The following is a 21,505-nucleotide window of genomic DNA, read 5'->3' on the forward strand; positions in this document are numbered from 1 at the left end:
GATGGGAAAAAAGTCACTTTACAATTCAAGTCATGTGTAAAACTACTAATAGAGAGCAAGTTAGTAGAGAAAGAGGGAACATGTAAAACTTTAGACAAAGAAAGTGATGGAGAATGCTGAATGGTCACTTTTCCAGCAATGGAAGAATAAGAGCCATCAGCAATTCAAACTTTATCCTTTCCAGAAGTTGGAGAATATTGTAAGAAAAATGAGGATAGACCTGTCATATGATCTGTGGCTCCTATATCAATGATCCAAGGAGTAGAAACGGAAGAAACTTGGGAATTCTGTAAAAGTTTTACCTGAAGTAGCAAGGCAGGAGTTGGTATGCGTAGTAGAGGAAGCAGTGGTAGAGGTTGTACCGGCAGTGGAAGACTGCAGAATATGTCGCAGAGTAGCTAACTCCTCCTGGAAAAAACCATCGTTTACAGAGGGTGTTGTGGAAATTGTCTCAGAAAGATTAGCCTTTGGTTTTCCCTTTCTTTGTGCTATTTTGTGCTCAAAATCAGCAGGTTTCCCATGCAGTTTCCAACAATTAGCCTTGGTATGATAGGGTTTGTGGCAGTGCTCACATTTGACAATCTCCTTAGCCGAATCAGATTTAATGTGAACAGACTGTAAGGCTGATTTCTCCATAATAAGAGTAGGAAGCATGGCTAATCGACGACTTTCCTTACACTGAACAAGGGCATAAGACTGTTCTAGTGTAGGAAAGGGAGAGCGACTTAATACTTGCACTCTGATCTGATCATACTCCACGTTCAAACCTGCCAAGAAGTTAATCTTATCAACATTCTTCTTATAAGTAGTCACATCATCGGGATTAGTGGGGTAATAATCCCCATAATGGTCCAACTCTTGCCAAAGAGATCACAATTCAGCATAATATTGGGCCACAGTCAGTTCCTTTTGGGTAATCTCATGAAGCTTCTTTCGTAGCTTATAAACCTGTGCATCATTCCCCAATTGTCCATAGGTTTCAGTAGTAGCCTTCCAGATTTGGGCTGCATTATCAAGTAATAGGTATCCACGGGCAAGAGTTGGATTCATTGAATTCAAAAGGAATGACATAATAAGAGAGTCATTCGAGATCCATTTATCCTGTAAAACACCTGTGGTAGTAGGTTTGATAGTGTTGCCCGTAATGTGTTCAACAAGTCCTCTTCCAGCAATAGTCAGGTAAGCAGATCGAGACCAGATCAAATAATTTGTTCCATCAAATCTTATCGAAAGAGGATGAAGAGTGGGGTAATGTTCGGAGCCGGTGGGAGTAGTAGTACCTTCTGTAGTTGCTATATTGAAAAAATTGTCTACAGTTCTTCAGTCTTCACCCTTCAACTGAAACGTTGTGGAAGTCATTAGTCAAATCACAATTTAAAGAGTGCATATAAGGAACACCATGTCTTCACTTCCCCCCCCCCCCCAGTAATGATAAATGTCCCTGAAAAATCTGAATTTGCAAATAAGTCTCGGAACTTATACAAATTTACATATAAGTCCCTGCAAATGCAAATTTACCAATAGATCCTTGATAGAATGCAAATGTACGAAATTAACCCTCAAACATCTATTTTGTTTGGGCTAATCAAATCACATCAGATGAAGAACCCCAATTGAAGAACCTCAATCGCAGGCTTTAGATGAGGAACCAGGCTTCAGAATCGCAGGTTTCAGATGAAGAATCAGAGAAAAAAAAAGGTTGCAGGAGCAGCGGTAGTGCAGCGGTAGGGAGAGGAAGATAGAATGGTTCGAATAACTCACTGTAGTGCAGCAGCGGAAGCAGAGCAGCGGGGAGTGCAGCGGCGGAGGCAGGAGCAGCTGTGGAGTTCTTCTGCTCTTCTTCTTTCCCTTTTTTTCCTCTGTTCTTGGTCTTTTCTCACCGTATGCAGCAGCGTAGTGCAGCAGTGGTACTGAAGAATAGCCAGAAAGAAGGGGCGATGGGTTTTGAAGGGTTTGAAGAACTGCCAGAAAGAAAGGGCGATGGATTTTGATGGGGTTTCAATTGGTTTTCAATGGGTTTGAAGAGCGACAAGAGAGTGGCAATGGTTTTGAAAGAGCTAGGTTCGACACTCTTGAAACTTTGCGGCAGCGAGAGAGAGGCGAGGAGGTAGGTTTGACATTTTTATTTATTTTTCCTCACTTCCCTAATCGTATTTAGGCTCTGATGCCATGTAGAAACACAATGTTTGGCAGAATGGCTTGATCATCAATGTGATCTCAAGCCCTCTATTTATAATTATATGGAAAGTGCATTATTACATTAATACCCATACTTGGGTAACAAGAGATTTACATGAATAAAAACTCTAATAGAATTGGACTACTAGTAGAACTCAACCAACAGATGGCCATGTCTGTATGTAGGAAAATTCACTCAAGGTCCATTGTAGTAGCCTGATGTGTCTCATGATCCACATACTCCAGGTATCCATGCCATCTTATGTCCATTTGAACACTTGAACTGAACTCACCCATCCTTTTGGGCAGAAGGACGTGAGAACCAATCTGAGTAAACAACCACTTTTATAAAATCTGCCTCCTAATCTTGGGTGTACATCCCCGGAACAAGCCTCTGTTGTAGTTGCTCAATGGACTGGACTGACAGGTCTTGGGAACCTCAAAAGGAGAAGATGGTATTCATGAATGATGCCACCCTATGATCGATTGTTTTAAGCTGTGTGGAATGTTGATGATCAAGATCCATTATGATCACCATATCCGGGGTTTAAAGCAGAGGCCTACATGTCACTATTGCAAGCCATTGAGACGACAGAGGCCGATACATGTATATAACTTTAAAAGTCTTATAGTGTATCCTGATATTGCATTGTATTGGTCAATACAATGCGATACGATACGACATGGACCATATGGTCAATACATTGTGATTGTAGTACGAGCGTTAAAAAGGTTACATAAAGAAACTTGAAATAGTATCATATGGCAAAAATACAAATTGTACTTTGAGCAACTTCAAAAAGGAAAAAAAATAAAAAAAAATAAAAAAAGAAAGAAAAGAAAAGAAAAAACTTCATAACATGACGATACGTGTCAACTTTTATTGACATGTATCAATCATAACTTAAAAATCCCAGTTTTTTGGTTGTGTTTCTCAGATTCAACAGAGACAGAAGAGCAGCCTTCCCTCATACCGGATGTGTTTGTGGAAAGTGGTAGTGCACACCATTGTCTCGCCTACTGAAGCCCACTATTCCCTCCAAGTGTGTCGGACATGGATATACTTCTCTCTTGATGTCAACATTGTCATCCTTCTCTTCTGATCTGAACCATTGGCACAGGCCTCCGGTATAACTTGCATGTGTGGGGCTAACACACCATGATCAGAATCCTAGGTAGCTTGATCAAAATTAAGTTTCTCCTATGAGTCGGATAGGTTCCGGATCCACCTCAACCCGGTCGTATTCCTGCTGAAGGTTCTCCATCAACATCATCACCACCACCATCACCTTCACGAGCAGAGTGAAACCAGTCGACGTCCTTATCATCCCTGTCAAGCAAGAATTCCAAAAGTCGAGTGTTTGTGTATGGACTTGACCCTGTCAAAAAGACATGAACTCTGTAACATTGTTCCCCGTGTTGGGCCTACCACCGGCCAGATCCATTATTGGGTTACGACAATTCTTCACTTACTCATACAGGAGACCCTCTTCATCTTACTCCAGCTGGAAGATGTTGTTGAGCTCAGTTAGGTCTCTTTTGTTCTCCATCCCGTTCATGTGTGTTGGATCTTCTGTCTCACGTTGTAGTACACATACAACATGCTCAAGATGTATATGACCCAGTGGGTTCTACATCTGCCAGTTAATAAGTAAAACATGATACAGTTGTGCTCGCATCCAAAGATGGAGCCTGGGAGGGCACTTCAATTGCTGTTTCTTCAGGTAAGTGCTTCTTTCTCGTTTGGCACCCACCCTTTGCCTTCATTAGAATTCTAGGTAAAGGCTAGAACTTGGATACTTTTATATGTGAAATAGTAAATTAACAAAGACGCTAACTTAATGGACCTACCATGAGAAGATTTTTCCCAGCCAGCCAGTGCTGCAGCATAACCTAAAAGTCCTAGTGCACCACTGGAAGTCTCATCTATTTCCATTGCAAACATTGATACGTCAACATCAGTGTGCTAGTGAGACTAATTGCATTGATTGTAATACCTAAAGAAACTATGAATATGATTCACTGAGGCTGGCTGATTGGATATCTGTGTCCTGATCCAACTTGGCCAGCACATCCTTCACTACATCTATCGACCCCAACTCATCTTGCTTGTATTGGTACTAGGGATTTTGAGTGTTTGTAGGTATTTAATCTCATTGGCCAATAGTCAGTGTTGGTGGTTTGTAATATGAAATACATGTAAAAAGAAATGTATGAGCTGCTTTGAGACTGATTGTACACTGGCCAATACAGGGTAAGACATTCTTGATATGCCTCTTTCAAGCCTTAAAAACAGGAACTCTGAGTGAGATATACAAATGGGAACAATTCTTCCTTCAAATTTGAGTTGGAGGAAATCATCTAATATTAAAAAATAATAATAAAAAAATAAATAAAAACTCCTAATGGTTGCCATTTTAATGAGATTTGCAGGCTCCAAAGTGCTCAAAATCATGCATCATAACCAATTTGGTATAAAAGTGGTCAACTTGACATCTTTGATCATGTCGCTAACCAATCAAAAATAAAATCCAATACTAATCTAGCAAGCAAAAAGTACGGGGTCGAACTATGGGGAACTAAAAGGCTAAGTCACTAAGATTGAATTCAACAAAACTAAATTTAAACTAAATCTACTAATTAATGCCAAAACGTTAACTATGAATACGTGAAGATCTTTGGGATTTCGAATCCCCAATGCTTTTCCCTAACCGATATAACTCTACATTTCAAAGTAAATTAGGGATGATCTTCCTAGATATGCCCTATCTTCGCAAGACTATCGTCCTTCGCGGAAGCTTGGCACGCTTAGTTTGCTGAGCTATAGAACATCTTTGAGCCGCTTAGTTTGTTGAGCTATAGAACATCTTTGGCCAAACTCAAACACAATCAACTAGAAGATATAGAACAATCAAATTAATGAAATAAGCATGGTTCATCTACATCCCAAAGAAAAGAACTAGCTACTCATTATCACAAAGTTCATAAGAAAAATAAAGATGAAACATAGGGAGAGAGAGAGAGAGAGAGAGATGTGGTCTTCTTCTTCAGCAATGAGAGAGATGAGAGCCGTGTCGCCGTCTTCTCCTCTTCTCTGTGGTTAGCTTCTCTTTTACATCTCCCGTTCACAATGAATGCCCTCTCTTTACCCGTAGATTCGACCTTTATTCGTTAAGATTTTGGAAAAACTCAAAACTAGAAAGTTGTAGGTATTTTTGATATTGTTCCATAGCATCTTGAATCACCGAAATCCAAGCTCATACGAGAGAGATATGCCCAAAATACTGAAGGTAGGTCTGTTTACCTGATTTTCAGATTTATTACCAATTTTGTTCCTTAGACCTCCACCTATTTTCAATTTGGCTAAGATCTCACTTTTCATGATTTTTTGAGCAGCAAGATTGAATGCCATGATTTAAAATCCACCAATATCTAATATATTTGCCAACTTTACTCCATATTATCTCTAATAACACAAATCACCTTATTCCTGAAAAATACACAAAAATACTCAATTAGCTCTCTTTAATTAAATAAGTATGGGGAATTAAATCAAATAAATAATGGTAAATGCATGCTTATCAATCTTCTAGATTAGGTTTAAAAAAAATGAAAAGAGATCTTTTCATCAAAATGATATATGTTACACATTGTGTAATAAGATGTCTATGCTTGAAATTTGCATTTTCTATGTAGCACAAGTGCATCCATGCATCTTGTGATCATCTCCATATGTATCTTCAACATCATTTATGTCACTCTGATATGATACAATAGATCTCTTATAATAGCCTATCTGATACGGTTTCCAATACCTAATTGTTCTCTTGACTAATGTAACACTTGAAATCTTCTAACTGAACCATAGTTATCAAGGTGGCATGGCAACCACGGTATTGGAGAAGGTCATCAACAAAGCAAGGCCAACACCAATAAGGCAGCAAGGCAATCAAGGAGCTTGGATGCCTATGCATCGCAGCAACACCTTGAAACTATTTAATGAACCTAGTGACAGCGAAACTCAAATTAATAATTGTGAAAATTACAAATATTACCCACAATACTGTTTCCTTCATGCTCTTCTATCCATGTGGTTTCACCAACCCGTATTGGCCTTAAAATATAGACTGCTAGTGCTGTATTTTGGGCAAACCTGTTTGGGTGTATCATGTTTTTAAAGAGAAACTGGTGACCCGTTTTTGGCTACTGCACCATATCCATTGTCTGCACGTCACACTTGACCTGTAATATGGGCTCAAATGTTATTTTTAAAATAAATATATTTGATGGAATAGAAAATTTAGCTACAAATGAGATGCTCCTTGAGCTCAAGTTCCACCACCTACGTGTGGGCATATGCCCTATACAACAGTGTAAATGGGTTTTGGCCATGGTCAATTTCTGAGGAAAGACATTTTCTTGTTAAATGTCAAAGTTTAAGTCAGAGTTTAAGACACTTGTTTGGATATTTTGAGCATACTTTTTCCAGACATGATAGTGCTACTCTTCTTTTGTACATCAGTAACTTCCAGAATTACATAATACATTTTGTTTGTCGTTTACTGATAATATGCATTCCTATGTTCATTCCTCTGGACAACAGGACTCCCCAGAGGCTATCAGGCTTTTATCTAATATGGCTTCGATTTTTGGACCACAAGAAGTAGGGTCACTGCTCTTTTCTAGTCAGACAAGGGATTCCAGCATTCATCCTTCTGCTGATGGTGACCATGAATCAAGAACAAAGCATTTTTTGCAGATCTTCAAGGAAGATATCGTCCCTTGGTGTTTAAGAAGAAATGATCACTGTACTAGTGCATGTTTGGATCTCCTACTTGCGTTACTTGATGATAAATGTTTTGTCGAACAATGGTACATTATTCTTGCATATGCTACAAAGCTAGAAAATCCCAGCCCTGTTCCTGGTTCTGTGGACTTCGATCATGTTGCTATTTTAGCAATGCTTATGGAAAAAATAAGAAAAAAAATAAGCAAGAGGAAGGTGGAATCTGAATCTACCATCTGGCAAGCGTCTGACCCCGAACAGTGGAAACATATGTTATTAGATTCTCTTGCTGTATCTGTTGCTTGTTGTTCTCCTCCCTTCAAGACATCCTATGCATGTTTTCTACGGTACGTATTTTTTATTATTTTATTAGTATTTTCTCAACCTAAGCTTCCACTATAAATCAAATTACTGGGGTTTGCAGGTCTGACTTAAAAGCATTTGTCTTTTATTTGATTGAAATAAACTTTATTGTAAAGTCAGGCAAATGCATCCCTTACTAGGATCAAGAAGAGCCGGAGAGGAGAAATATCATAGAGCAATCCAACATAACATGTAAAAGATGCCTGGAAATAAAGGTTAAAAAACTTTCCTTAGAAATCGTGCAACCAACATAGAAGTTTGACGTGGAACCAGGGAATCCAGTCCGGGATCAGTTGCATCCAAGAAAAAACAAAATAATAATGAACCAATTGAATAACTGAAAATTCTATTGCCTATTTGAGTATTTTCCCCCTTTTTTGGTTTACATTTGGAAAAGAAGAAAAGGATAAGGAGGACAAGGAAGAGGAGTATAGGAATAATGGGCTATCTCAGTCTTGGCCCTCTCACTCGCAGCTATCTCAATTGTTGAACACGAGTCTTTCTCAGATCACACCCTCACAAGCAAGCAATGGAAATTCCATTAAGGAATCTTTCTAGTACAATTGCGGACCTGTTTTGTAGTTTGGCCTAAGTGATGCGGTCCTAGATTGGGTGTCCAATCAGGGCGCAATGCACCAGGATCCTCGAAAACTAGATCCGATTTGGTTGACATTGGTCAACCTGTTTGTAATGTTTTTGGAATATCTATTGGAGCTATGGCTTTAGGATTAGGCCTGATGTAGTAAAATGAAGGACTCACTAAAATTTGAGAACAATTGGGTGAGTTGACTTGAGTGGTAGTTGAGTAATTGTAGGGATTCTAGGTCAAACATGAATTAGGGTTCAGATGGTGGCTGTAATTATGACATGGAGGGATGATGGTAGGGATGCTATGCCTAAAAGGAGAAAGGTGTTGGCTGGCTGGTTTGAAAGTTATGAAGATTTTTGATTTTCAGCTTAAGAAAAAGGAATTCTGAAATCTGAGAACAACTCCAAGAACTAGGGTTAGGGTGGTCAGGTTTGGATGGAACAGGGATTGAAGTTGGAGTTGAGTGCCTAGACTGGGTTTTCATTGTGTGGGGAATTATTGATGGAAGTCTGCTCCACTAATGCCCTTTGAATTTTGTACTTAGGATTAGTGATTTGAGGAATCCTAGACAGCAAGGAATTAGGTGGTTACAGGAATCTTGGATGGCAATGAAGCGGGTGGTTGGAGGAGTCCTGGACAGCAACGAAGTAGGTTACAGATGAGGGAAAAGGGGTTGCAAAAAAGGGAGAATCGAGCCGGAATTGCTGCCTGCCTGAGAAGCTCCTCCAAAGGGCTCTTGCTTGGCCAACAGTGATGCCCAGCTGCTATAAAAGGTCCGTGTCCTGAAATAACGGCATTCAATTCCAAGGGTGGTGCAATCTCTCCAAGAGATTTCTCAAAATTCAAGCTTCAAAAAACAATTATTTTCTTAAAATCAAATCTAAACTCTTCCACATTTTTTCCTCAAGGGGGAGAGGGTAGTAGTTGAAATATAGGCTAGTAGCTGTACAAAGGGGAACCTTTTTAGACTAAAACTAGAAATAAAAGAACCCTAACTACTACTAGAATAATATCCTAACTACCTTAAGGAATTCCAAAACAAGTAAACTTCTATTTCTGATATTCCCATGCATGAAACACCTATTCTAATAACATGATTAAATAGGAAAACAGCTTGGAATCCTAACTTAAATTGGACCTATTAATAAAAAAAATTCGACTCAAATTGAACTAGCATTGAACATGGTTCAAAGTTCAATTGATTTAACTATTAGGACTGAATATTTAACTAAGTATAAGGACCTATTTAGGCCATGATTTCTTGGACCTCTTTCCTTGGACTCTCTTGCAGATGTGGGCCTGCAGTACTGCATCATTGAGCTTCACAAAATTGAAGTCTTAAAAATATAAACTTCTAATGAAAGCTAAGAAACTAAATGGAAACTTCCTGTAAATTTGGTTTGTGGGCGAAATTGGTGCTGAAGGCTTCTGCATAAGCAGAGTCCCCGCCCGAGGAGAGGGGTAATTTTCCTACGCAGCCTTACTGCCAACCAAGGTGGCAAGGCGACCAAAGCGATTGGGGCTCGACAAAGTAGCGCACAGGTGGCAAAAAGGCGACCAAAGCGGTTGGGTCAATTTTTTTTCAACACAACTACTTTTATATTAAATTTCTATTATAAGCTAAACAAACATTCAAGAATCACATTCATTTAAATTAAACAAGCATTTGAGAATCATAATTAAGAAATATTATTCAAAAAAGAACACAAACATAAGTTCATCTGATCAAGCATCATAACATATGACTATAAACTATATCAAATTATAAGTATGAAAATGAAAGTAGTAATTTTACATTTTTACTTACCTCTATAATAGTGTGATGCCAAATAAGTGCCTTATATGTTTAATGATTCATTGATTCCCAATTCCAAAATGACTAACTATTAAGTTCGTATACGGCTTTGTAGAATAAACTTGATTTTAAAAAAAAATAAAGAAAAAATATTACCATGTTCAAAATGTCAAAAAGGTGCACAATGTGACAAAGTGGTAGCAATTAGATAAAAAGCGGCAAAAAAACTGCACGTTAACAAAGCAGTTCAAAACAAGGCAAAAACCGCCTTGCCGCCTAGGCGGACGTTTTGACAACCATGCTGCCAACAACTTTTGCTGAGAGGCTATTTTGATGTGTTGATCTCATGTCATTCTGGTTGTCATACATCAAATAGGAACTAATTAAAATTAGATTCTACTTGGCTTTATAGTTGAATTGAAACTGAACCAAGCTTCTGAATCCCACATGTATACAAATCCTTTAAAAAGTCTTAGCATGATATGGTCTTGGGCCCCACAGTATCTCCTGGTAACATTCTCAGCCATAGTATGGCACTTTGGCCTCATTTTCTTCATGTTTTGTCCTACATCAGATTCTCCCCCTCTTAGAAAAAATTCATCCAATCTGTCTTTAATCCATCATAGTACAGGTAGCGTTTTGAAATGTAAAAGCAATCCGGTTGTGGATTTTGCTTTTCTGAGTACTCGGTGGAACAAAATGTTCGCCTTCCACATCATTTATTGTGTCCAACTCTTCTTTGGATCATCCATAAATGTGTCCTCAACTTCAATTCCTTGAGTTTGTTCTTGTCATTCAATCATTCATAGCTTCCGCTATGGTTTTCTCAACCACCTCATCAACTGTTGTGCCAAGTCCATATCATCTGCTGCCTCCATGTTGTTTGGTTCAAATTCTTCAACATGAATCACGACAGTTGAAACATTGAGTAGCTCCTTTTTATGATAGATATTGCTGGAATTTCTTCAATGTGCTGCCTTTTATTCATGATTGCACTTGTTTGCTGCTGAAGGCTTTTACATTCCTTCTTTGCTGGTTGCTTCTCAAGAATAAGCTTCAACAATTGTTTGCACATGGCTTGGGCATCCTCTAATTTTAATTTCATGGCTGGCACATTGGATGGATCCAGTCGACCACTAGGCAATGACAGCTCATTGTTAATCTACATCGTTGCCCAGAAAGTTAAAACCTTTTGACAAGAACCTTGCTACTTGCCAGCCCCATCATCTGCTATCTTCCTATCCAGATTCTTTGTTGATCTCATAATTCTTACAAGGCTTGTTAGGAAAAGTTATCTAGAACCAAATCATGTCCAGCCAATTTCTGTTATGGATCGGCTGGATTCAGTTGGAATCACCTGTACTCTAAGCTAAGGCTAGTTTTTCAACATTTATTGGCAGATAAGAATCAGCCAGAGTCAGGATCATACTTCAGCATATTCTATTCTAAATGGGTTGATTCAGGCTGATCCTATCCCCATTTTTTTAATTCGTGCTTCCTATGGACATACAACAGAGACTGAACAAAACTATGACAGTTTTGCTCCTTGGTGATCCAAACCAAAAGTTACAAGCACCTTCCAATAGTAGTAATATTCTATGGTATTCATCATTTTTGTCCATAGACCTTCTTCTATGGGATCACATCTGAGTAGTTTTCCTATTGTAATTAGACCTATTTAGGGGGGAGGTAGGGGTGCAAGTTTGGCCCTAGCAGCCCTGAGCCCAAATAGGGCTTGGGCTAAAGATTTTAGCCCTAAGGGCGGGCCTAGGATTACTCTCAGGCTCGCCTGGCCCGTCGCTGATTTTATACCCTGGCCCAGGCCCTAATTTTGGCCCTGATATTGGCCTTGATTCTAGCCCTAATATTGGCCCTTATCTTGGCCCTGATCCTTGCCTTGATCTAGGCACATGATTTTGGCCTTGATCCTGGCCCTGATTTAAGTCTGGGCCCTCCACCCACATGGAGAGGAATTAATTCTAATCCACATGGGTGGATACTTGACACGTGTCAAATTTTAAAAACATGATCATGTTTCGTAGAAAATTAATAAAAATAAATTATAACCTCATTACCAATGTAGTAAGCATCCATCTGATTTTGGCCTTGATGCTGACCCTAATTTTGGCTCTAGTCTTAATGTTAATTTGACCTTGATCATGTACTAGATTTTTATCATATTCTTCATATTAGCATTGATATAACTATAAGTCTTGATTTTGACCTTCAATCATTTTGATCATATTAGACTATGAGTTTCCTTTTTATATTATTTTTAAGGTAATTTTTATTTTTCGAACTAAGTCATTTTTAGTTCCCAAAAACATTGTATTTTTTTTTTGGGGACTAAGGCGAGATAATAATTATAAATAATAAAAACTAGTATATAGAGAATGAATATCTAACAAATCTACACCCCAACTTCTCATCATGAATATTGACATCTTTTTTAGGGGAAAGACCAACTAGAGTGAAGTTTGACCACTGTCTTAGAAATTGAGAATCGAGATAAGTCTTTTTCTTTTTCCCTTCGAGCTTGCATATAATAACCCTAATTTTCATCGAATAGCAAATTAGAAAACCATAGAAAATATGGATTTCACTATTTCTCTAAAATCTAAATGGGTATAAATACAAATTGAATACAAGTTTTAGACTATTGTTGCTTGTATCTCAAGATATTACGCAAGTATACGTATCGCAATCAAGTAATAAATGATAAGTAAAGTATCGATCCACGGAGAATTATATCCTTAACTTTCAATGTAAAAGTAAAATTGATTTAAATGAAATTAACAAGGTTGATTGGTGATTAACTAACTAAATAACCAAATGACAGGTAAAGAAAACTAAAGAACTAAAATATAGATTAAGCAATGGAAGAAACTTAATGAGTGACAAGTGTGTTAGGAATCAAGTTTCCCTTCCCCTGAATTTTATAACACAAATACTAAGCAATACTACAACCCCAAGATAAATCAAGAACTTGGAATGAATGGCAATATGATATTTTCCAATACACATAAGCTAGCATCCTAAATCAACATCTGCATATTCCTATGAAGACTTGAATTAAGGATGCAATTTAAACCCAATCCAATCAATGGTAATGTGAGGTAATTGGGTATTCCTACCCAACCTACTAATTAACACAACCTAATTAAAGATGATGCTAACTCACACAATTCAACAAACACCTAGACTTCATTAATTTTCCAATTAATGAAATCATAACATTCATTCAAGAAAGATCATTCAAGAACTGAAATTAGTCAATATAATATGCTGAATTCATTAACAATAAAGTGGATTGCAATAAAACTAAAGAACACATGATTAGTTACATATCAAAATTCAGGTTTAGGTACTACTATCATCCCAACACAGCTAAGATTTAGCCCATAACATAATTCAAATGCATAAAACCAAGTATAGTTGACATGAGACTAGAAAGTAAGAAGATAGAGTTATAAAAACAAGAAGAAACTAAGGCTTCAATGCTTCCACATGAGCTCCAGTTTTCTTCTCCAGCAAATCAGCAACTCCATCAGCTCCTTGCTTCCACAAGAGCTCCAGCTTTGGTTCTATCTTCCCTCCTCTCAGCCGAGTCTCTATTCCCAACCTTAGCCGAATGTCTCTCCTCTTTCCTCTTTGCCTCTCTTCTCTTTCTTCCATAAATGTCTTCAATCATTAGGTTAGATTTTGGCCATAGGATTAGAACTTTCCTCCTGAGATCAAGGGCTGAAAACCATCATGTATTTACAAGACTTTTGTCCACTTAAGTTAGCCCTTTTTGGTCAATTCCATTTGAATTGGATATGAGAATATTATGCTCCGTTGTTGTAGCAATGCAGCAACAACCCTACAACAAAGTTAGAGGACAGGTTCTTCTATTATGAATCTTCACCTACATTTTCAAGAGAAGGAGAAACAGTCAAATTCATCCATAAAAAGAAGGGAAATTCATGTAATGGTGACAATAATGAACTAAACAAAATGCAACATGTTAAGACTAAATAAGACAACACCTAATGAATACTATCACTAAAACAAAGACAAAATACTCCTAAATCAAGCCATCTCAAGTATAAAAGTTATCAATTTTAACTCTATTTCATAGAGTTATCAACTATTTGTTGACATCTTTATCATTTTATTTCCCTAAATTGTGTTTGGAATTTAAGAATTTAACAACTTTTAATATTTCTTTTAATAGAAAATCCAAAAAAAAATTCACTTATCTCAAGTAAAAAATTTATAAAAGAATACAAAAATTTCAAATAAGTAATATAATTGGATAATAATAAGTCTGAAGGGTATTACCATATCCACATCCTATTAGTGATCAAACGGATTCGGATACTCTTAAATGGATGTGAATGTAGATTCGAAAGCGGATTTTAGTTATTCGTTTAGTCATTTATATGCCGAGCAACATTCTATATTTTTATTAATAAAATTTATGTAAATAACTATGAGTTACTTATAATCAAATTTCTAATTAAATTAAATTAGGATTTTTTTAGAATCAAACTTGTAAATAAATGGGTTACATTTTAAAGGCCATTAGTCTTTTGTCTTTTGAAAAAAATTATGCTAGTAAGGCCTAAAAGGGGTAAATTAAGAATTTTTATGGATTTACATTTGATGTTTTAGGACCAAAATAGGGCCAATTAAGGCTAGGGACAAGGCCAATAATAAGGCCAATCAGGGTTAAGGCCAGGAGAGGGCCAACCAGAGCTAGGGACAGGGCCAAGATAGGGCCAATTAAGGTCAGGGCCAGTCAGGGTTAGGGTCAGGGATAGCGCCAATCAGGTCTGATCAGGGCCAACCCATCCTGACCTGGCCCAATTAGGACCAATCAGGGTGGGAATGGGCTTGGCTTGGCCCTGTAGGGCCTAGAGATAGGGACAATAATCCTTGGCCCTGAATTAGGGGGCGAGAATGGGCTCAAATTAGAACACAAAGGGCTGGGCTTGGGATCGCAAAAGTCCGGCCCAGCCCGGCCATGTTGCAGCCCTAGGGGGAGGTTTCGGTGGGTGGTGGGTGTGTCTGTATTATTTTTAGTTTTTAATACTTCGGTGGTAATCATGATATATTTTTTACTCTTTGTGGACAGCCTGCTAAGAGTTTTTTTCTTTAGTAATCTAAATATGGATGAATTCCCCCCCCCCCCCCCCCCATTTTTTTTTTAATTTCAAAGGAGAACATATGTCGATATAAACTTAAGTATTTTTCTCACTTCTGTTATCTTAATCTTTTTCCTCATTTCATTGTACAGGTCTGTTCTTTGTGGTTCAGTGGAAGATGATAAGACTTCTTTTCTTTCCAGAGATGCAACAGTCAGGATATTTGAGGAGGTCTTGAAAAAGTTTATCGTATACCTTAAGAATTCCTCTTTTTCATGGCCAAAATATGCAAGCTTGTTAATATTACCAAGTGGAGAAAAAGATACATTGCCAAAATGTGAATCTTATGGTGACACACTTGAAATGGCACAATTTGCTCTTGAAGTTCTTGATGGTAGTTTCTTTTCATTAAAGACATTCGATGAGAAATGTGAGCTTGTTTCATATATTTCAGCTGCCATATTTATTATTGACTGGGAGTGTAGCATGGCAGCACAAATGACTTTAGATGAGGGTGCAATGACATCTGAGTACACAGGTGATGCTGAATCGAGGAAAAAGTGTGATCTGAACTTTGGTTTTGGTGAATCAGTTCATGCTTTTTGTTGCAAAATAAGTACTGATTTCTGGAAGAGTCTAAGCACGCACAACCTCAACAGGTTGGGAAGTATTTTGACTCAGACTATCAAATCTATCATTATGGAGACAGATTCCTCCTATATGGAGAAGATCACACCTTTGTGCTGTCAGTGGATGCTGGAGATACTTGAATACCTCAGCTGGGACTGCACTCAGGAACAAAACTTGCTAGACCAGCTATTGGACAAAGGCTCATACTGGCCATCATGGGTATTGCCAACCCTAAGCAATGGTTCAAGATCAGCCACCCATAAATTGAAAAACACAATAGATACTCATGTGAGTAATAAAATCACATTGTTGATCACTCAACCCCCAAACACCCCCCCCCCCTTTTTGTCCCTATGGTTGCTTGAGTTCTCTTTTGAGTAATCTTAATTTGTGATTTCTCTTCAGGTTTCTGAGAACATTAACCTTGCTTTAGCTAGTTTTCTTTAATAGGCTCCATGTCCATAGCTGATGTTCCACGTTTGGTTTTTTCTTAACTTGACTAAGTTCTGAAATCTAACAGTCCCAAGATTCTTGCTCTCACTGAATTCTAATTTGATTATATTCTAAATTTTACTTTTCCTCTCCGACCCCAAAATTATAAATGATAACATAAGGAACCCATATGGCCATATCTCTAGCACATGACAAGTTAGAGAAAGTCAATCAAGGTGGCATAGATGTGCGAACAATGCATTGAAGATTTATTCGTAAACTCACAAGGACTCATGATTCAGAGTGGCCAGAAATAACAGAGCAAGGCAGGTCTTAAAATGGTTTCAGGAGTAATTAGGGAGAAAGAGCATCTGTGGATTAGGGTTGACACCGTGTATGCTTTTGATAGACTTGAATTGTGAAACAGGATCTCTTCTGTTGAGCTCATTTGTTGAGCTCATTTAGGGATGAGGCTTATTTTGAGTTGTGCACACTAATTGAGGTCAAAAGTAGCAAGAAATGGTTACAGGGAGAGGGAAACTAAATTCCTTAGAAAGCAAGGGTTTTGATATTATAATTTTTGATGACCTAAGAAAGTTGGGATTCAGAAAACCGGGGTTCAGGAAACCTATGGAAAATGAAGAACTGCAAAGATGAGGAATTAAGTGGGTTATTGAAATTTTAACAACTAGTCGAAGGCCTGTCTTAGTTAGTTAGGTCAAAACCCCTGTCACAAGTTCGTCCGAATCTGACAGGCGTAACCCTACTTGGAGTAAGGCATTCAGGAACTTTAGAAATGCAGGGCTAACTGATCAACAAATAGAAATTAACTGATAAACTGATATTCAGACAGCAACACATTTCAGATCTAGTAGACCAGATTTCTAGAAAGTGTATCTGAGACTCTGAAGTAGGTTTCCTGAAACTAACTAGACAATTAAGTTTGAAAATAGACATTCAGCATAGAATTTGAATCAGTTTACTGATGTGAATTTGAGTTCAGATTCAGAATACTGTTGCATACTGAAATTTGTAAAGTTGGATTTTAATTAGCAAAAACTGATGTTTAGTCTGTTTTAAGTACTGAACTAGAACCAATTAAGACTTTCAGAAACAAAAGAAGACAGAATACCTATTCAACAAAGTAACTTATGTTAAAACCAGACAGAATTGAACAGCATAGCAAAAGTTGTGTGCACAGTAACTTGCTTGGATTCATGGAGAGAAAGGTAGAAAGAGAGATATAATCAGGAATCCCACCAGATCTGTAGGTCTGGAATCTCGCCAGTACCCTGACCATAGGACTTCTACTGAATCTGACCAAGGAATTTGTTCTGAATCCCAAGAACCAAAAGTTGGAAGCCAAATCTCCATTCATCAAAATTGAGGGGGCCCTATGAGCCTTGACATGTAGAAAAACTAGCACAACCAAGTAGTTTCCAACGAAAATAAAAACTGAAAAAGAAAATTAAAAACAAGCGTTATACTTGAATAGTTCAAGCAAGGAAAGAAAAGCAAACAGACTAGGTAAGTCCCTCCAATCGCTACCTGTCATGAAGTCTTATACTTCTAGGAATCTTCAACTGTAAAGAAATTTAATGACTAGAGGAATGGAATATATGACTATGCCATCCAGTCTAAAGACTCTAAACAACTAAATAGTTACTAAAATGATGAAACAAGCAGCCATATGAAGCCTTAATCACCAGCCCAACCAGAAAGCTGGTCCATAAATAGAACTGCAGCTACAAAAATGCTGGCTTGGTTTTCCTCCCATACTGGTGCTTAAAGAGTGTACCTAGCATTTGTATCAAAGGGGAAAGAGGAAAACGTGACACCACAAAAACACAAGAGATAGCAACTTGAGACTTTGGGTTTAGGTGGCAAGCTGGTAAATTTCATTGGCCATTGTTGAAGCCCCATTTTGTTGGCTGTCAAAGTGTCAACCAGTATGTTCCACTCATACACTATAAGAATTACCTATTACATGCTTTAAGCTTTCTCTAAATATGGCTCCTAGGATGCTCCAAATGCCTTGATGATTATTTTCCCATACATGGGGACATTCACCATGTGTTGATTTGCCCAAGTAAGAAGTATCCTGCAAATGTTGAAAACTGAGGACTTGATTTGAAGGATTGCTTATGGACTAGTCATGGTGCAAATTTCGGTCAAAACCTAAGTTTCGACCCAAGCAAAGCTGCAAAAGCCGTAATCTCCAGGTTTCGAAACTTGGTGCTGTTTTTGAAATTTCGACCCTAGGTTTCGGGCCTTATATGACCTCCATTTCATTTTATTTCTTGCCTTTTACCTATTTAAAGCATAATAAACACAACGGAACTAGTATTTTGCTAAAAAGCTACTGAAAAGTTATCATTCAAGTATATTAACTAATGATTGGTTCATTGCATACAGGCATAGAATCATCAACATACATGAATTGTTTGATAGAATGGTTACATATATAACAAGTTAACAAAATACAATGACCAACTAGATCAAGTGATGGTGTTGGTGTCTCACATATATTAAGTTCAAGCCCTTATATAATGTATACATATGTATTGTTTCAAAATACATAATTTAGAAATTAGTTTTTAAAATCTGAAATAAAAAGAAATACTTAGCAATAATAAAAAAAAAGTTTAATAACGCACAATCATAAATCATAGTCCTAGACTAGACATATATTAATTTCAAAGCAATACAAAATCATTTAAGGAATGAACAAAACCAAAATATAAAAGGGGAAGTTTGGAATTGTTGGGTATAACTGTTGTGGCTTAAGAGGTGTTTGAAGGCAAAAGAGGAACAAAAGAGGTGTTTGAAGGCAAAGGAGTTGTGGAAATTAGATGAAAATGAGATAGAAATCAGCAAAACCAAGGAAAACAAGTTGGAGTGGTAAAACCTACGAAATTTTGGTTGAAACTTTGTATTGGGACGAAATCTTGTCAATTTCGTCTTGTTTTTTGAAAATGCAGGCATTTTTGACCATTTCAGTCGAAATTTATTCCATGGGACTCATACATCGATCTGAAATCTGAATCCCTGTGGGTTACTTTGCATTCAAGAGAACCCTTTGGATGTAAACCCCTTGTTGGTGGATAGTACAGCCACCATTCGTAAATCATGGGCAATACATGCATAAAGTGATCATATTTTTTAATGGAATCCTCAGCCTGGAGTTCTTGATATCACTGTGAATCATTTCTTGGTAATTCCTTGAACTCCAAAGGAATGAGACTAGGCAGTGGGAAAATAATGTTAGCCAAGACACAGTGTATTACTGTGTTAATGCTAAACTTGTCTGGACTCTCATGCTTTTATTCCAAGGTCTTGCTTTGTTCTTATACTGCTTGTGATTTCCTGATGAACATGTTTTCAGTTTCTGTCATGATTTTATTCAAAGATAGAGTAGGATGCAATAAAGACCAATTACCTATGGGAAAGTAAGTCCCCTTTAATTATTAAGCTCAAACCCTCAAAAGTCAAAATGGATGTGAAGTTAATCGCTAAATCAATTGCTAACTCCAATTCTCTTATAGAATCAGCAATGCATTTGGCCCATGTGAAGCCAGAACTTACTATCCTTTTTGTAGATAACTCAAGATAGAAACTCTATAGACTCTATTATTGTGCCCAGTAGGGTATTTATAAAGACAAAAAATATTTGAAAAAAGGAGGCAAAGATAAGCATTAGAAAAAGGCAACAGTAAAACCTAGTGCAGGAATGGCCTCCAAAACCATTGGAGGATTAGTGTCTGGGACTAATCCCTAAATGGGCTTGGGTCCATTCTTCCCCTCAAGACTAACTCTTGCTCGCCTCTGGTTTTCCAAACTACTAGCATCACCCAGGTCGGCCAGGAGGTAGCAGAACCCACTTACTCTATATGTCAATTTATGGTTTAGATCATGGTCTCGCCACCCTGAAAAACCGAGATTTCGCCCATCTCAGCGAGATCTTGGTCAAGGTATGCCATTTTTTGGGTGTCAACTCAGTGGCCCATCTCAATGGGTTTTAGAGTCCCGGTTGGGCTAAAACTTGGTATTTAGCCTATTTAAGGCCTTTTGGACACATTGGTGGCCTTGGATTTGTGAGAAAACAACCATAATAAGTCTAACCATAGTGTGAAACCGAAATGCTGTAGAATTAGGGAATGCAAGGTTATACAACATTTAATATAAAATATTTTAAGGCATATAAATGAAAAGCAAGTATATCAAATAACTTAAATGTCATAAAAAATTCCATCCATATGAGTATTACAATCTCGACTTTCGAGAATAGAATGATAAAATTATCACCCATTAGAAGTTTTATTAAGTCATTAACACATAAGTTCATAAGACAATTAGAGAATGGTTAAGTTCATAAGACAATTAGAGAATGGTTGATTTTCCTTTGATGTTATAGATATGCTAAGAGTATTTGCAAGTGAAAATCCAGCTGAAATCCGCAAAAAATCCAGCGAAAATTGAAAGTTCCAGCGAGATATCCCATTTCGTAGAACTCGATCTCTATCTTGTCTCGGTTTATGAAAAAACCAAGATATCTCACGAGATATCCCATTTCATAGAACTTGATCTCTATCTTGTCTCAGTTTATGAAAAAACCAAGATATCTTGCGAGATCTCCCACCATGGTTTTAGATATAGTAATAACACTCAAACTCAAATCAGGGTAAGTTTGCACATTGGTTTATCCCCAATTTGTTATGACTTTGGATTTTTTTTTTTTAAATTGTGGCAGACCAGAAAAAATTTACTGGAAGCCCTATGCTCTTTTCCATATAATCAGATGTATGACTAATTTATGAGAAATGTTACTGTTGACAGCCATCTAGGCATGACCAGTTTGTTGCCTTCATTGATAAGCTTATTTCAGCTCTTGGAGTTGGTAAGGTCATAGCCAGTTCCGTGCTGCAAACTGCTTCATCTTCGTCAGAAGTAGCTGGAGAACTGGTTCAGTCACATTCTCATTCTCGGGCATGGCTTGCAGCTGAAATGTTATGCACTTGGAAGTGGCAAGGAGGTGATGCTATGGCTTTCTTACCTTTATTGAGCGACTATGCAAAAAGTGAAAAATCTGGTCTTGGTGAAAGCCTGTTAGATTCAATCATCAACATTTTACTTGGGGGGGCCTTACTTGATGGATACAGTGATGAACATGGCATTTCCACTATATGGTCCATGTCAGATGATGAAGTAGAGAGCATTCAGGATCCCTTCTTGAGAGGTCTTGTATCTTTACTTTCAACTCTATTTATCAAGGCTAATGTATGGGGAAAAGGCAAGGCAGTATTACTATATGAATCCCTTGTAGATAAACTTTTCATCGGGACCACAGTAAACAGAATATGTTTGAGGATTCTTCCTTTTATTATGAATACTATTGTTAAACATATACGCAGTGGAAGCACGGAATCTGATGGATCCTGTGAAGATGCTCAACTTTATTCATTAAAGAAAAATCAAATACAAGGTACCATGGAGGGTTGGCTTCAAAGAGCACTTATGTTACCTCCTTTGATCACCTGGAAGGAAGAGCAAGGTAATAACTACTTTTTCAGTATATTTTCTTTCATATTAATAATTCGATGCAA

At 37.5% G+C, this 21,505-nt stretch overlaps 1 protein-coding gene across 1 annotated transcript in view; it reads left to right on the top strand.

The window, feature by feature from the left end:
- Window positions 1–21,505, top strand: part of LOC149008142 (HEAT/U-box domain-containing protein) — a 62,923-nt gene that overhangs the window by 34,380 nt on the left and 7,038 nt on the right. The window contains exons 10-12 of the mRNA XM_089164548.1: window positions 6,782–7,311; window positions 14,993–15,758; window positions 20,739–21,453. Coding sequence (XP_089020674.1) covers window positions 6,782–7,311; window positions 14,993–15,758; window positions 20,739–21,453 — 2,011 coding nt within the window. The remainder of the gene's footprint in view (window positions 1–6,781; window positions 7,312–14,992; window positions 15,759–20,738; window positions 21,454–21,505) is intronic.

The sequence above is a fragment of the Hakea prostrata genome, chromosome 8, assembly GCF_041222555.1.
Source record: "Hakea prostrata isolate BN-2017 chromosome 8, UWA_Hpros_2, whole genome shotgun sequence".
Classification (NCBI taxonomy): domain Eukaryota; kingdom Viridiplantae; phylum Streptophyta; class Magnoliopsida; order Proteales; family Proteaceae; genus Hakea; species Hakea prostrata.